This window comes from Myotis brandtii, unplaced genomic scaffold (genome assembly GCF_000412655.1).
Source record: "Myotis brandtii unplaced genomic scaffold, ASM41265v1 scaffold48, whole genome shotgun sequence".
Lineage (NCBI taxonomy): Eukaryota > Metazoa > Chordata > Mammalia > Chiroptera > Vespertilionidae > Myotis > Myotis brandtii.
The window spans coordinates 4,924,744-4,940,811 of record NW_005368341.1 but is presented as its reverse complement, the minus strand read 5'-3'; the positions used below and the strand labels follow the sequence as shown (position 1 = coordinate 4,940,811).

Genomic DNA, 16,068 nt, shown 5'->3' with positions numbered 1-16,068 from the left:
CCCCGCTGGCAAGTGGACACCCCCCGAGGGTTCCCCGGCTGCCAGAGGAATGTCTGACTGCCAGCTTAGCCCCAATCCCCCGGGGAGCGGGCCTAAGTCAGCAGGTGGTCATTCCCCGAGGGGTCCCAGACTGCAAGAGGGCACAAGCCGGGCTGAGGGGCCCCCCCGAGTGCAGAAATTTTTGTGCACCAGGCCTCTAGTACTAATTATAATTGAATTCTAGTTTTTCAAAAGGAAGAGATATAGGACCTTCTAATCTTTTTGTTTCATTGATAATTTTTGTATATTTGACCTTAAAAAAATTCCACTCATCTTGAAATACTCTTTTTTGAAATATTGTTTTCTTTCCACATAGTCAACCATAGTTATTCTAAATTTAAAGAATTACATCCTCCACTTGTTTTTTTATTGCCTATATATATATGAATTGGTTGGTACCAATGATAATATAAAAATGTATATTTTATCATGGGTTTTGTATACATTCTACAAATATATCTGTGGATATGGAAATTTACAACACTCCAAATGATATGAGAAAAACACTATCAATGTATGATTATCTTTGTCAGGTGTCAAAAGATTAGTTTTTGGAACCAGAGAATATTTTATTTTAAGGGATTTGTGATGGATAATTTTATATGTCAACTTAGCTGAACCATGGTGCCCAGATACTTGGTCAAACATTATTTTAGATGTCTTTGTGAGGGTGTTTTTGAATAAGATTAGCATTTAAGTTGGTGGATTTTGAGTAAAGCAAATTGCCCTTTATCATGAAAGTGGGCCTCATGGAACCAATTGCAGGCTTTAATAGAAAAAGGCTGACTTCCCAGGAGGAGGAGGGAGCTCTGTCAGCAGACTGCCTTGGACTTGAACTGCAACATCAGCTTTTCTGGGTATCCAGCCTGCTGGCCTACCCTGCAGATTTTGGATTTGTCAGCCCCCCTCTATAACCTCATGAGCCAATTTCTTAAAATAAATCTAGTTTACTATAAATACAAGTATAGTACCAGATGTATAATTACAAATATATGCATTCACATCCTGTTGATTCTGTTTTTCTGGAGAACCCTGACAAGTACAGGATTCTTTGTATTGCCTTTTGAACTAATGGGCTGTGCTCTCAACCGCCCATTATGTAGAGTGTTTGTTTTTCACTTCCTGTTCTTTAGTTATCCATGAAAACACTAGGCTTACATTTAGTGAAATATACTTTTTTCCTTTGTGGACTTTGTCTTCATTAACTATCCTTATAGCCACCATGTATATTGCTCTCTGAACTTCAAATTTCTTGTGTAAAATATGAAAAGTGGGCGAATACTCTCTTACTTGTTTCTGCCTTACTTACTGGATCAGTTGGTACAAGAATTAATGATAATTTGAGTAAAGTTTTATATTGTCTGTAACTTCCAATTACTTTAGCATATATATCACAATATTTATGGTTTTAACTTTGTTTTATGAGTCTTCAGTTAGCATTCCAAGAACACCAATCAGGTATCCTCACTATAGGATTAGTTAATTTGTATTTGAATGAGCCTAATTATAAGTCTACACTCCAGAGATAGGTACTTTAAATCTGCACAAGAAGGTTTATTAACATTAGGGTTGTTACAAATAATTGGTGAAATGCGCAATGTTGAAAATATATGGATTGGCCTTAGAAATATTTTATGTTAATGGACTTTGAGTCAGACAAGGCCAGCAAGCTAATAGCATTTGGAGTAACGCCTAACTCTAGTACTCATTTGGTACTGTTTTCTGATATATAGGATTCTTTTATTTTAAATTTCTTTATTGATTAAGTTATTACATATGTGTCCTTATCCCCACATTACCCCCCATCCCACCCACTCATGCCCTCATATGTAGGATTTTGTTGAGTGATTCAATTAGAAGGTTAGACACATTCTACCATAGAATACTATCACAACTGCTTTAAGTACATCTTCAGGCAGGGTACTAGTTGGAATACCTTAAGGCAGCGGTTCTCAACCTGTGGGTTGCGACCCCTTGGGGGGTTGAACGACCCGTTCACAGGGGTCGCCTAAGACCATCAGAAACATATATTATAATTACATATTGTTTTTGTGATTAATCACTATGCTTTAATTATGTTCAATTTGTAACAATGAAAATACATCCTGCATATCAGATATTTACATTAGGATTCATAACAGTAGCAAAATTACAGTTATGAAGTAGCAACAAAAATAATTTTATGGTTGGGGGTCACCACAACATGAGGAACTGTATTAAAGGGTCGCGGCATTAGGAAGGTTGAGAACCGCTGCCTTAAGGTTAGACATCTGGGACTTTACTGAGCTTACATGATAGAGCTGTGGGTTTGTTTTTTCATCTTCCTGCTCATCGATGTTTTTGTAGGCACCAGAAAGCCCTCACCTATTTAGAATCTTTGGAGACCTACAATGTTTACCTGCAAATGCCTGATCATTGTGAATTCCAGTTTGGCTTACATAACTTTGCAACAAGAACCTAACATATTCCTTGGCACACAGTAGGCATTAAAAAACCATCTCTCTTACTGTCATAAATCAGTGAACTGGCCTTGGTTCTGGGGAAAGAAAAAGAAGGCTGAAGTTATCATTCATGATTCTAAAGCTGCCAGGATCCTTCTTTCAGAGGATGGTTTATTGCCATTTTTTTTTTTTTAACTTTAAGACGTGGACTATCTTGTCCATGCTCTCTTAGTCTCAATTTAGAGTCTCTTTAGCAGAGCCACTAAAATCATGTGAAGGTGAGTTGGAATTCTACCAGGGAAGCTTATGGTAAGTGAGGTTTGTTTGTGGAAGCATGTGAACGCTTGGCTGGTCTCCAAGAGCACGCTGTGCCAAGCCATCATCTGAAACGCAGCATGCTAGGACCTGGAACATTGTCCATCTTTGATGTGTCAAGAAGATGAAGCGGAACCCAGACGACAGGCGGAACTGAGACCTCGTGGGAGCATTGTGGGAGGTTCCTTCCAGTCAGTATTTACAGAAAATTCTGAATTTATTTTGACCTGCATTGATTAAAGAAAATGTGTCATGGGAAGTAAAGGAAATATGTTTTTTCTCCTTATTTTTTTAAAAAAATGTTGCTATTGTTTTTGAAAAAGTGTTACAGAACTAGCTACCAGAAATGTGAAAAAAAGAATGATTCTAGTTGAAATCTTATAATAAGCTAATTTTAACTTTATTTGTTTTTCGTAGCCTTGGATTACTGGGTGAGGAATGTCATTGCTAACTGTATTTGTAAACTTGTTACCCCTAAAAGCCTGCCTCTGCCACAAAGCAAGGGACAAGGTCTTGTTCTGTTTCTTTTGATAAAGGAACAGAATATAGCTTGTTGGCTTTCAAACAAGCAGTCTTAAATTTAAACATCCTTTTGTTTGCTTTTCTCAGTCAGATAACACAGGAACAATGTGAGGGTGACTGAACTTAATATGTAGGTATTTTTTGATGGTGTTGAATATGCGGGTCCAGGATGCTCTTGCCCTTTAGAGTTTTTGCATTGCCTTAATATTATGAGGGGGCTCTGATTATTATCTGAGTAACTATCCATAGTTTTGCAAAGCAGTTATGGTAAATTAATTAAAAATGGTAGAACAATTGCAAATATATTTAAAGAATGAAGACCTATTGATGAAACAGGCAGTTTTTACCAAGGTCAGCTTCCTGGCATCTCTGAGGTTCTTCCTGGTCAAGGCAAAACAAAGCGTGCAGGCACTGAGCCACTGCATACTGACAGTGCACAGCTCTGGACACAGGTAGGGATTCAGCAACTGTGTGCATGACAATGATTTAACTCAAGAAAATCTCAGGGTAAAACCTATTTAATCTTGTATTAGTGCTGGTTAATGAAAATTGGTTTTTAAACACTTAAAATTCAATGTCCGTAGGAGATTGCCTGCAATTATTTGTAGGAATTAGTCAGTGTATCGGGGCACATTCAATAACAAATATTGCCTTGATATGCAATTTATAGAATCACAGTCTTTTGTAAAGCTTCAGTTATAACAGTCTTTAATTTTTTTACATGAAAGAAACATTCAGATAGTTCCTCTAACATGCTCTCTCAATGGAAGCTGTTAGTCAAGAGGGGCATTAGGCCTTACCACCTCACTACTCTGGCAATGATTATAACAAAGCAGTTGTCACAGAAAAGGTAGGAAGTCTGAGTTTGTGGTACATATTTTTATCCAATCTTATGAATAATATAGTTTAGGAAACAGCATTGCTTTCACTGTTTTTCTGTAAGATACAGCTAATGCTTAATAAAATCTGGCGTGGAAGTGGCCCATTGTTGTATGGAGAGATGGGGCATTTACCAGCTTATCTTGGTTTTGAAATTTTAACTTCTTACCTAAGATGGTATGAGACATTGACCACTACTTTCTTCTTGCCATAGACAAAAGGGAATCACTCCTTTGCCACCATAGGCAACACACCATACAATTGATGGGACTTAAAGTGGTGGCCCTGCATGCACATATCATGTATAGCAGTGATTCACGTCTTTAGTCATTTGCTTTAGTATTTCTATAATCTGTGCCTTTGTAGGAAGGTCCTCTCTAGTCTGTTAAACATTGCCTCATATATTTTTTAGTACTCTTACAAATTTTTGTTCTTAATAATCTGGATTTAACTTTTGTTAATGATGTGAAATAGAAATATTTTCAGATGAATATCTCATTCTTTCCCATTTAGGAATGTGGTGTAATGTTTATTATGGTAGAGAAATATGGTAGAGACCAAGCAAGAAGCATGAGGCTATGAAAACATTTTGAAAGTCAGGGAGAAAAACAATTAATTCTGGTACAGATCCTATAAATGACATGATTTTGAGACATATATACCATTAGGAACCACACTACATCTGCTTCTATATATGCAATGTGTATTCCTGGTTTATAAGTTGCCATATACAGTATATAAGAGTTGCCAATTTTTCAATAATATGTGTAAAGCACACTTGGACTGCCAGAGCTGGCTTTGTAGGCAATGGACATGATTTCTCCTCTAACCTTCTGTTCTGCTTTCTATTTTTATTGTAGCTTTTTGTGTATATTAAAAAAAACACACAACTCATTCCTAGTTTTTAGGATTTTGAGGGACATTACAGAATTTTTAAGGCACAGTTCATGTACTTAGTAATTACTGAATTTAATTGAAAAATGTCAGTTTTTATTATTTCTATTAATTGGACTTGATGAATAATAAGTTCCTTTCTTTTAAATATTCTTCAGTGTATTAAGCAAGGGGTTGCATACTTATTATTGTCAGTTACTTTTCAAATAAATATTTCAAACAAATAATTCAGCAGAAACAGACTTTCATATTTCTTATTAGTATGTCTAAAGACCACATTCAGTAGTCTTTTGAATTGTTTAGGTAGGAAAGAACGAGCTATCAATCTCTTGAGCAAGGTTTTGATAGCCATTACAGGCAGTCCCTTGGGTTACGTTCGACTCGACATACGTCGTTTCATGGTTACGTCGCCATCTCCCTTTTATTTATAAAAAAAATAAAATTCCCATCATTTCGAGGTATGTACATATGTGCTTTTTTTTTTTTTACTTATTTACCACAAGTAAAGGTCAGGAATTGTTATCTTTCTTTTAATTTTTTTTTACTGTTTCACTTCATTACCACTGTGTATGTGCTCCATGTGAGTGACGTAGGTGCTTATGTAGGTGGGTTCTGACTTAACGGCGAAAATCGCATTATGTCGCCCCGTAGGAACGTATCTCCGATGTAACCCGAGGACCTAACTTACATAGAAAAGTTCAATGAGAATTTAATTTAAATCTACATGCAAGTAAACTGAGGGATGACAAACAAGAGCTTAACATGCCTAATAGAGTATAGAATAGAAATCAATTTCAGCGATTCTGTGATTGAAAAACAGTTATGGTGCTGACACACTACAGTGTTGGGGCTTGTTTAGGTCATACCGTGAAATAGGTTCAGTGTGGGTGTTTGCTTAGTGGTTCTCAACCATCCTAATGCCGAGACCCTTTAATACAGTTCCTCATGTTGTGGTGACTCCCAATTTCATTGTTACAAATTGAACATAATTAAAGCATAGTGATTAATCACAAAAACAATATGTAATCATATATGTGTATTTCCGATGGTCTTAGGCGACCCCTGTGAAAGGGTTGTTTGACCCCCCCAAGGGGTCGCGACCCACAGGTTGAGAACCGCTGGCTTAGATAGCTTCACGATGCTTTGCCTTAGTTGTATCAGTAACCAGCATGTAGCTAGTATGTATATTCTGATTCTATAAAAAGAAATTACTATTGCCATCCAAATAATGTATTCTGTGGCTCCTATTGTTTCCGAAATTGTTAAAAGTGGTAGAATGACTCATATATTTTTAAATTAGTAAGATATGTTTATTCTCATTCATTTTTCCTCTTAACATCTCAATTGACTTTTAAAATAAAACAGTTATTTAGATGAAATTCATGACACAAAATTTTTAACTTATGTACTTTTAGATACTTAGATTTTTCTTTTTTTGTAATTTAGAAAGCCATCCTTTTGGGATTATCATCTTTTTGTTGATCTTTTCCTACAGGTTTTCAGCACATACTCCAATGAAGACTATGACAGGAGAAATGATGAAGTTGACCCTGTGGCTGCTTCAGCTGAGTATGAACTTGAAAAGCGTGTAGAAAAGTTGGAACTTTTCCCAGTGGAACTGGAGAAAGGTATATGAACTCTACATCATTTGTAATATTATTATATTCCTATGTTAATAATACAGAAATGACTTTATTTTCCCCAAGTATAGCTTTTTTCTCCCCTAAGGATTGGATCAAATTTTAATTCTCATGCAGGAGTTTATCTATTAAATTTCAAAACTAGTTGATATAAATTCTCTATAAATGGTAGATTGAAAGATTCTCTCTAGCTGTCCACTCCCAACTGGAACTTATCTACTGTAGTTGGCTGGATGGTGGTTACGAGTAGGGAGGCATGAACAAGGCCTGATGCTTGGTCGGTACTCCCGCACAGGGCTGGCGAGGTGAGACCCCGGAGAGAGCTGTTGGAGAGTGTGGGGCAAGTGGTGTTTTGTGTTTGTTTGTTTGTTGTTTTTTGTGGAGGGAGAGTGGTCATGGTTAAACTCTGAATATGGTAGATATGAGGAGTACTGGGCTTTCAGAAAATTATGGAATTTTGGAACAAAGGCAGTGGACTGCTCATCTCTGAGGAGAAAGGGCTAAAGGAGAGCAGGCAGACGGGAGCAGCGGGGCCTCCTGCTGAAATCTCTCCCTGGAATTACAGTCCACCTATTGCAGTAACTGGGACCCACAGGACCAGAGGCCACCATGTTTATTGTCATGTAAGACAGGAAGCTGGGAACTCGACTCTGACCAATGAACAGAAGACTGTCACATCTCAAAGTTTTAGAAAAAAGCCCAACAGATGACAACTTGAATAACAAAAAGGAAGCAAACAACAAAAAAAAGCAAATAAAGATATTTAAGTATGGCTTTAAAAAGACATTCTTAATCAAATTAACAATAACACAAAAATATAACAATTTTTAAAAATAAAAATGTCAGTAGAGGAATTGAAGAGGAAAGGATGATTTTGTTGAGATCAAGTTGGTGACAAAGAAGTTCAAGTATAAGAAGAGTCCCAAACTAATTCTCAAATGACAGAGCAAAAATCCAAGAAAAATTGTAGAGACTCAACATACAAAGAAAGGGAAATGGCAATAGAGGATGAGCGATATAGAGAAAAATTTCCTGAGCTCAAAAACAACTTGATCCTTGTATTTGAAAGGACTTAGCCAACTGATTGCAAGGACTTAATAAAAAATCCACACTTAAGCATAGGCTGGAGAAACACATGATTTGTAAATGAATTCAAAACAATGTGTTTTTTGTCAGTATCTTTCATAGGGCCAATAAAATGGAAACAAAAGTGAATGCCTGTCACTGGGGAAATGGTTGGATATGTTATCATTCTGTCTCACCATAAAATATTACACAATCATTAGAAGGGATTTAAAGCTATGTTAAGTTGATACTCATGACATATTATTGAATTAGAAAAGTAAGCTGAAGAGGAAAGTAGGTGTCTTATGATCTTATTTGTGTAAAGCAAATAGAAAAGAAAAGCCAGCCATATGTACACTGTAGTTGTTGATAAGATTCTATCCTTGATAGCAGGACAGAGAAAGTACTGAAAGACAAATACCATCTTAACACGAATGGTGATCTTGGACAAGTAAAAACAACCCATATAAATAAAGGGGAAATTCCAGAAATATTATGACCACATTTATTTAAAATAATATATATGGCTCAGCCAGGAAAAATTCAGCCAGAATGGTCCACATAGAGTTATATGAATGTAAAATTATTGAACCTCAAAGAATTTTTTGTGTGAAAGGAGGACAACAAAAATTGAATAATTAATGGAAGTGAAATCAGACAAGCCTCCGAGTGACTAAAAGACAATAGAGAAGGCAGAGGTGGGTGGGTGGGAAGAGATTAACCAAAGAACTTGTATGCATGTATGCATAACCCATGGACACAGACAATAGTGTGGTGAAGGCCTGGGGAGGGGTTGAGTGTCAGCTAGGAGTCAATGGGGGAAAATGGGGGGACATCTCTAATACTTTCACCAATAAAGATAAATTTTTTAAAAAGGCAATAGAACATCCTTTTCTCAGAAAAAGAAAGTATGACTCAAGAATTTTATTACCCTGCCAATATAAATAAACAAAGCAAACAAATAAAAGAATATATAACTGTTTAACTATGTATGCTTTTGTGCTTAAAATATTAAATTATATTGTTTAGAGGGGCCATGTTTTAAGGCAGATTAATCACTCAATAATCAAATTATTACCTTTTTTTTGGATCACAGTAAATAGCTAACCGCAGTAGTAATAAACTAAACTCATGAGCCTTTTGGGGGTTCTTATTTGACACCCTTGCTCCCCGGCATAAGAAAAAAAAATTCTCCAAAGCAAGCATCTATCATATGGACTATGGGATAATCCATAAAGATCAAAATTAAAAGGATCAAATAGGCCTCACCAGTTAATTGCAGAGTCGTGTAACACTTAGATTGATGTATCTTTACCCATTTTCATAGATGAGGATGGACTTGGCATAAGTATTATTGGAATGGGTGTTGGAGCCGATGCTGGACTTGAAAAGCTGGGAATATTTGTCAAGACAGTAACAGAAGGTGGTGCTGCTCAGCGGGATGGCAGGTAAGCTAGTCACTGCTTTTGACCACTAAAATCTAGGAAACTTTTCTGGGAATTTCTTTTTTTCAGCTTTCTTCTTTTGATGTTTTAGGACAGAATGTCAGTGTGTCTCATATGTAGAAAATGTTAAACACTTGAATTACTTTCTGATTTGTAGGCAGAATACCTATGAAAATGGGTGGATAGATCTATTATCTATGTCTAACTTGGTATCTATCCATTTATCTATTTATATAGTAGGAAGTGGGCAGAAACATGGGTGTACTTAGTTTAAGAATATGTTCTGTGGAGATCAGCACATACTTTCACCACAGAAATATCAAAACATTGATTGGCTGCCTCCTGCATGGCTCCTACTGGGGATTGAGGCTCAGAATTTGGGCGTGTACCCTGACCAGAAATTGAACCAGTGACCTGTCGGTGCACAGGACAGCACTCAACCAACTGAACCACACTGGCCAGAGCTAGATGTTCTTTATAGTTCCTTTTAACTTTAAAAGGATAAGAGTCTGTATTATACCTTTCTAGCTTGCCTTAGTTTCTAAATAACTTTTCCTTATTTGAAAAAACTCTTTTAATTTAATCTCAGATTTGGTCAGACTATTTTCAAGGGATGTTAAAAAATATATAGGAAATTCTTTTCTTCCTTCTTCTTACCCCAGCACAATAAGCCTTTTTATTGTGGTTGCTTTTATCCCTTACAAACATCTTGAACTCTTACCACATTTTAAGTACTTTTTAAAATTTGCCATGGATATTTATCTCCTGTGTCATCCAGTATAGTTAAAAAGTTTTGAGTCCTTGTTCTTTGATATTATGTTCTAGTTTCTAAATTTTCTCTTGTCAAGCTTTTCATGTCTGTCTGTATCTTTTCAAATGATGCCTGGAACATAGAGGGTGCTCAATAAATATTTGTTGAGTGAATGAATCCTTGTGCTTCAATCACTTTCAAAATGTTTACTTGGGCCTAAATTTTTCTTTTTATATTTATTCTCTTCTTACCTTTCCTACTCCTTCTGCCCCTCTTCTCCCCTCCCCTTCTTTTTTTTTCTTCTATCTTCCTCTCTCTTTCTTCCTTTTTGTGCAACCTTGCCTTTATACAGGGTAGCTTGTAATTTAGCTGAGTGACATGATAGCTATTTCCACCTTCTGTTTTTATTCTAATTTTATAGTAAAATAATATTAAATATATTAACCATTAGTTTTTGCTGCCATAAATTTTATGATTGTACACAAAACACTTTAACACACTATTTCTCCAGTCCTCTTTAATGAACTTATAAAGCAAAATGCATTTCATAATAACCCAATTGAAAATACTTGTGGAATAAAATACGTGGGTGATAACTGACAAAAGATAGTAACAATGCTGTGTTACAGAGGCAAGTTAAAAATGTTCTTGCAATCTGCTTTGTTTTTGTCTCTTCTGGTTGTTTCTCAACCTTTTGGATACCATCATTTTACAGTACCGTTCTTTCAGGTTTGGGGAGGGGGAATATCGAAAGTGAAATTGAAGCACTTTGTAATTTATCATTATTCAAGTGTTGGGTTTTCGAATAATTTGAATTGTTTTTGACCAATCTTTTCAGTAACACCAACATATAAAACATGAAACGTGAAAAGACAAGCTACAGATTGGGGCAAATCATTATTCTTATGATTACCCTGCCACAAATTCGCCCTCCTGTAGGACCCCTCTGTGCCCCGGAAGTATCCTCAAGCCTGCGAGAACCCTCAATGGAAACTGCCATTTTAATTGTGCCCATCCGCCATAATTCATTAGTCCATGGTTTCCTCTATGCACACACTCCTGTGTCACTCTTCTAATCAAATATTTTGCTTGTTCCCCCCCTGAGCAAGTTGGGGTATTACTGCTTTGATAGGTATGTATTTTCATATGCATTCAGAGCTTCACTATCTAGCATTTTGGGGAAGACTCTGTTGACCATTACTGTTGCTCCAGCTGGTCTTCCTTTCATTCATTGTTGGTTGCTTTGTTTGCATAAGCCCAGTGAGATAGAGTTTTTTTTGTTTGTTTCCCCTTGCCCAATACATCATGTCAGTAAATAACTACCCAGTAACATTAAACAAATCCTAGAACAATCCAACTTATATATTTTATTAGCCTTACCCCCTTGGTACTGGTTTATAGATTCAGAATTGAGGGTTATCAGAAATGTCAGACTGCAGCTGAAGAGCAGTTGTGTTGCACACGTGTTGGTTAGCACATGGAAACTGTTGAGGAAATGGCCGGTACGAGATGCCTTTTATAGATTAGTCAGGTACATTCCCATAAATTCCATTCCAGTGGTCACTGTTCCAGGGCAAATAGGCTATTTTCTCTGCTGTTGTGGAAAATTTTGGAAAATCCAGATTATACATATTCTTCATTGTGGGTTGGTCTGATGCAGAGAGCTGTCCATTTAATTTTTACTGCCAGGACTCATCCTTGGCTTTTTTGTGCTTCTAATTATGAGCCAAGACTTGAGAGGGCTTTTCATTGTTACTATTCTGTGAGGTTGCATAAAAGGTTATTCTCTCTCAGGGAAAGAGATTCAAGCAAATAACAATCACTTCTTCAAACCGTCTTCAATTTAATATACACACTGAAGTTGTATGTATTTTCAGTATGTTCTTTCATATTCTATAGCTGGTGGGTACTATCCTTTTTCTAGAAAAACAAAAATTCATTTCATTAGCTCATCTGCACAATTATTTTTTTTTCTGTCACTATTGCTTCTGGGCATAGCTTCACTTATCCATATTAAATTGAACTTATGGCCTACTTAACTAACTTCTTTTTAACCTGCACTGGCAGATAGGAACTTAATAATTGCCTATCATATGCAAGCAATTTAGCAGACTAGCAAATATCATTTTCCATAGCCACACACACTATTTTTACTTCTTAAAGTGAAAGGATGAATGCATTTTTTAATATAATGCAAAGTTATAGTAACTTTGAAACATTTTAGCATATGCATATGCAGAGTTGAATATATAGTCATGTGCCACCTAACTACAGAGATATGTTCTGAGAAATGCATCATTAAGTGATTTTGGCATTGTGTGAGCATCCTAGAGTACACTTACACAAATATAAATGGTATATACTACACTCATAGGCTGTATGATATATGTTTGATATAAAACTGGTTAATATTCCACAGAGATATAAACTATGACCTATGGGATTATCTTTTCTAACAGAAGAAAAGTATTCAACTTTTTTTCAGGACAAACATCTACAAATTAACATGCAACTACAATATGTCTAGGACTTTTAGTCAATATTAAACAGTGGATCAATTAAAATACATTCCCCCAAATTATCCTTGGTTGGGCCTGTTAAGTAATGCACCTATATGACATTGAAAGGAAATGTTGCCCTTCTTTTATTCCTATTTCCAAGCTTTAAATAACTTTTCTTAACACATGGCACAACATTTACCTAGGGTGATTGTAATAGCACTCAATTTTTATTGATGGGAAGAATCAATATGATAAAGATACCAGTTTTCCATAAATTAATCTTAAAAATCAGTATGATGTTATTAAAATACCAACTAGTATGTGTTTTTATAGAACTTGGCAAGTAAATCTAAAACTAGTTATGAAGAGATGCTCAAGAATAGCTCAGAAATTTTTGACGGCCATGAACTAGGTAAAGAAATTGCCCTAACAAGTGTCAAAACTAGTTATGAAGCAATATAGTATGCAGAGATAGATAAACAGACAAGTAGAAACTAATAGAGAACCAAAACATGTTGATGCACATTTGAAAAACCATTACAAATCAGTGAGGTAAAAAGCAGACTTTTTATTAAATGTTAAGCCGATTGTTTATATCTTGAAAAAATAAAAAGATTGCTAACACATTATAATAAAAAATAATATCCAGGTGGATATCTACCTAAATGCAGAAAAACAAAATGTTAAAACCTATAGAAGAAAATGTAGAATAATTTTATAATATTGAGGCAGAGAAAGATTTCTTAACAAAACACAAAAACTACTTAATATAAAGTTAAAATTAAAAATGTAATTATGTGTATATATCATTAAATTGTTTGCCTCAAAACCACTGTTTTCCAGAGAAATGTGAAAAGACAAGCTACAGATTGGGGCAAAAGTATTTGCTACATATCTAATTGAGACCGTGTTATTATACAGGATATAGAAAAACATTATGTAAACCAATAAGAAAAAAAAAGACACAACCCAACATCAACAAAAAATGAGTAAAAGACATGATCTAACAGTGTGCAAAAGTGAACAGTTGACTTGTAAACATATGATAAAACATTCAGCCACACAGGTAATCAGGGAAATGCAATTAAAATTACAATGTGTATCTTTTTACATGGACAAGATCTGCAGTAGGTAAAGGGTCTGAATATACTAAGTGTTGGTGAGGGTGTGGAGAGTCAGAGCTTTTCATATAATGCTGCTGAGAATATGCATTGGTGTAAGCATTTTGAACTGAACTTTATCAGTTTGTTCAAGTTGAAAAAGCCTCTGTTCTTTGACTCAGGAGTTCTCCTTCTAGGTATACATCCTAGAGAAACAAGTGTGTAAAGAGACATGTACGAAATTGATTATTACAGTAGTGTTCATAATAGCTAAAACTTAAAATAATATACTTGTCCATCTGCACAAAATGGATGGATATATTTTGATATATTCATAAAAATAATACTAAATGGTTGTTAAAGTGAACTAGCTAAAATTGTATTTATAACCATGGATAAATCTCATATATAACGTTGAGTGAAGCAAACTAAATTGTAGAAAAAGAGATTTACGATGAAGTTTGAAAACTGGAAATGTACACGTATTATGCCTATTTGTGCATACGTGTTATTTGTATTTCAAAACATCAGTAGAAAGGCTAACCATCAAAATCAGTATGATGGTTACCTAACCTCTGTGGAAGCAGTGAAGGGAACAGAATGAGACAAATAATAAAGGGCTTCAGCTTTTCTGTAATAAATTTATTTAGAAAAAAACTGACTCAAATATTGCATAGTGCTAAGATCTGATAAAATTGGATATTGGTGCATGAGTGTTTATTATCTAATTCCCTCTGTATTTCTCTATGATTTAAATACTTCATGTTGAGTAATTAAAAAATATATATAAAACATGTATGTAAATTTAAGAGCATTATACATCAAACAACACTAGTACTGTATATTGCTCCTAAACAAAATACACACACACACACAAACACACACACCTTTATGTGTGTACATATATAAATTTATATACATGAAGGATTCCCTGCAATTCTTGTTGTTCTTCCTCGGAGAGGAGAAGTGGGAGAAGGTATGAAGCCCAAAGGGTATTTAAGCTGCATTTGTTATGTTTTAAGTAATTTTAAAGACAAAAAAAGATAAAAATATGTCATACATTAACAGTTATCAACTCTTTGTGATAGGAATTTGGATGTTGGATAAAGTGAGTCTCTTCATTTAGTATTGCCTATTTCTATTCTTCAAAATAATCTTTTAAAAACATTAAGCATTTGACTAAGATCTAGAGCTTGTATATAAAAGACAAATTTTGTATCAATAAGAGTATCTTTAAAAGCAAGTATTTTGTCAACTAATTTATTGTGATGGAAATATATTATTGTAAAAATTAAATATGGGTAATTTTTTTTCCTCTTCCCAAAGAATACAAGTCAATGACCAGATTGTAGAAGTGGATGGAATCAGCTTGGTGGGAGTCACACAGAATTTTGCTGCAACAGTTCTCAGAAACACCAAGGGCAACGTCAGGTAAACCTGTGGCTTCAGATATGTACAATTTCATTACTTGATATTTTGTTTAAATTTTCTATGATTATACTTATAGATATATGTAATTATAACAAGTTTACCTAAATGCTAAAATTTTGCCTTTAGTTTTTTTATTTTTCTTTAATGTAATTAGTTCATGCAAATGTAATTTAAAACTAAAAATTATAGTATTCTAGAAAGACATGAAGATCAGGAGTGTACAGTATAAATCACTATGGTTAATTATTGAGGTTTTTTAGTGTACCTTATTGCTAGTACAATAAGAATTGCTATGAAGATAGAATTTCTCATTATGTCCTCAATAAATAAGACCTTTGGCCTCAAATCCTTTTAATAAAATCAGTTACATAGTAAATTGAAATAATTATACATATATTCAATGATACATGTTATTTAGATAAGCAGACTGAATGATTTGAGGTTAATAATGCTTTAAAAATATTTTTGTTGTTTTAAAGAAACAGATAAAATTATACTTTGGTAAACTATTGCTTTTCCAACTTTAATAGAATAGAGGGTGCATTCTTTTGGACCTTAAAATTTATATCCAATCCTGGGGTTCTGAAAATTGTAGCTTGGAAAACAAATATACTGGAAAGTAGTCTTTAGCCAACTAAGGTCAAACTTTGAAATTTGTTTTATTTGGTCATAGGGTACTTATTTTTTAATATAATATTGCTTATGTCTTATACTTCTCCAAATATCCTGTGAATGGATACATAAGGGGACATTATTTAGTATGTGTAATTATGAGAGTGTTTTAATGTTATCATCAAAATGAAATGGCCAAATATTCTGAAAATATTGATGAGTTAATTGATCGAGATAAAATTATGATTTAATTACAGCATATTTTATGTTGCACAAGCGTGAGTTTAAGAATTTAGACTTTTTTTTAGTTGGAAAGCACCCATTAATGCTGAAGGGAATGTTTAAGAAATACAACCTCAATAACTTTTATGATTATCTTTCAAGAATACCCTAGTCCTGAGAAAGTATGTAAAACTAGAGGCCCATTGCATGA

The 16,068-nt window shown here is 34.6% G+C and overlaps 1 protein-coding gene across 10 annotated transcripts in view; it reads left to right on the top strand.

The window, feature by feature from the left end:
• Positions 1-16,068, top strand: part of PPP1R9A (protein phosphatase 1, regulatory subunit 9A) — a 236,164-nt gene that overhangs the window by 126,810 nt on the left and 93,286 nt on the right. For all 10 annotated transcript variants that reach the window (XM_005876062.2, XM_005876061.2, XM_005876066.2 and 7 more), the window contains exons 2-4: positions 6,586-6,718; positions 9,123-9,243; positions 14,919-15,023. In XM_005876062.2, coding sequence (XP_005876124.1) covers positions 6,586-6,718; positions 9,123-9,243; positions 14,919-15,023 — 359 coding nt within the window. The remainder of the gene's footprint in view (positions 1-6,585; positions 6,719-9,122; positions 9,244-14,918; positions 15,024-16,068) is intronic.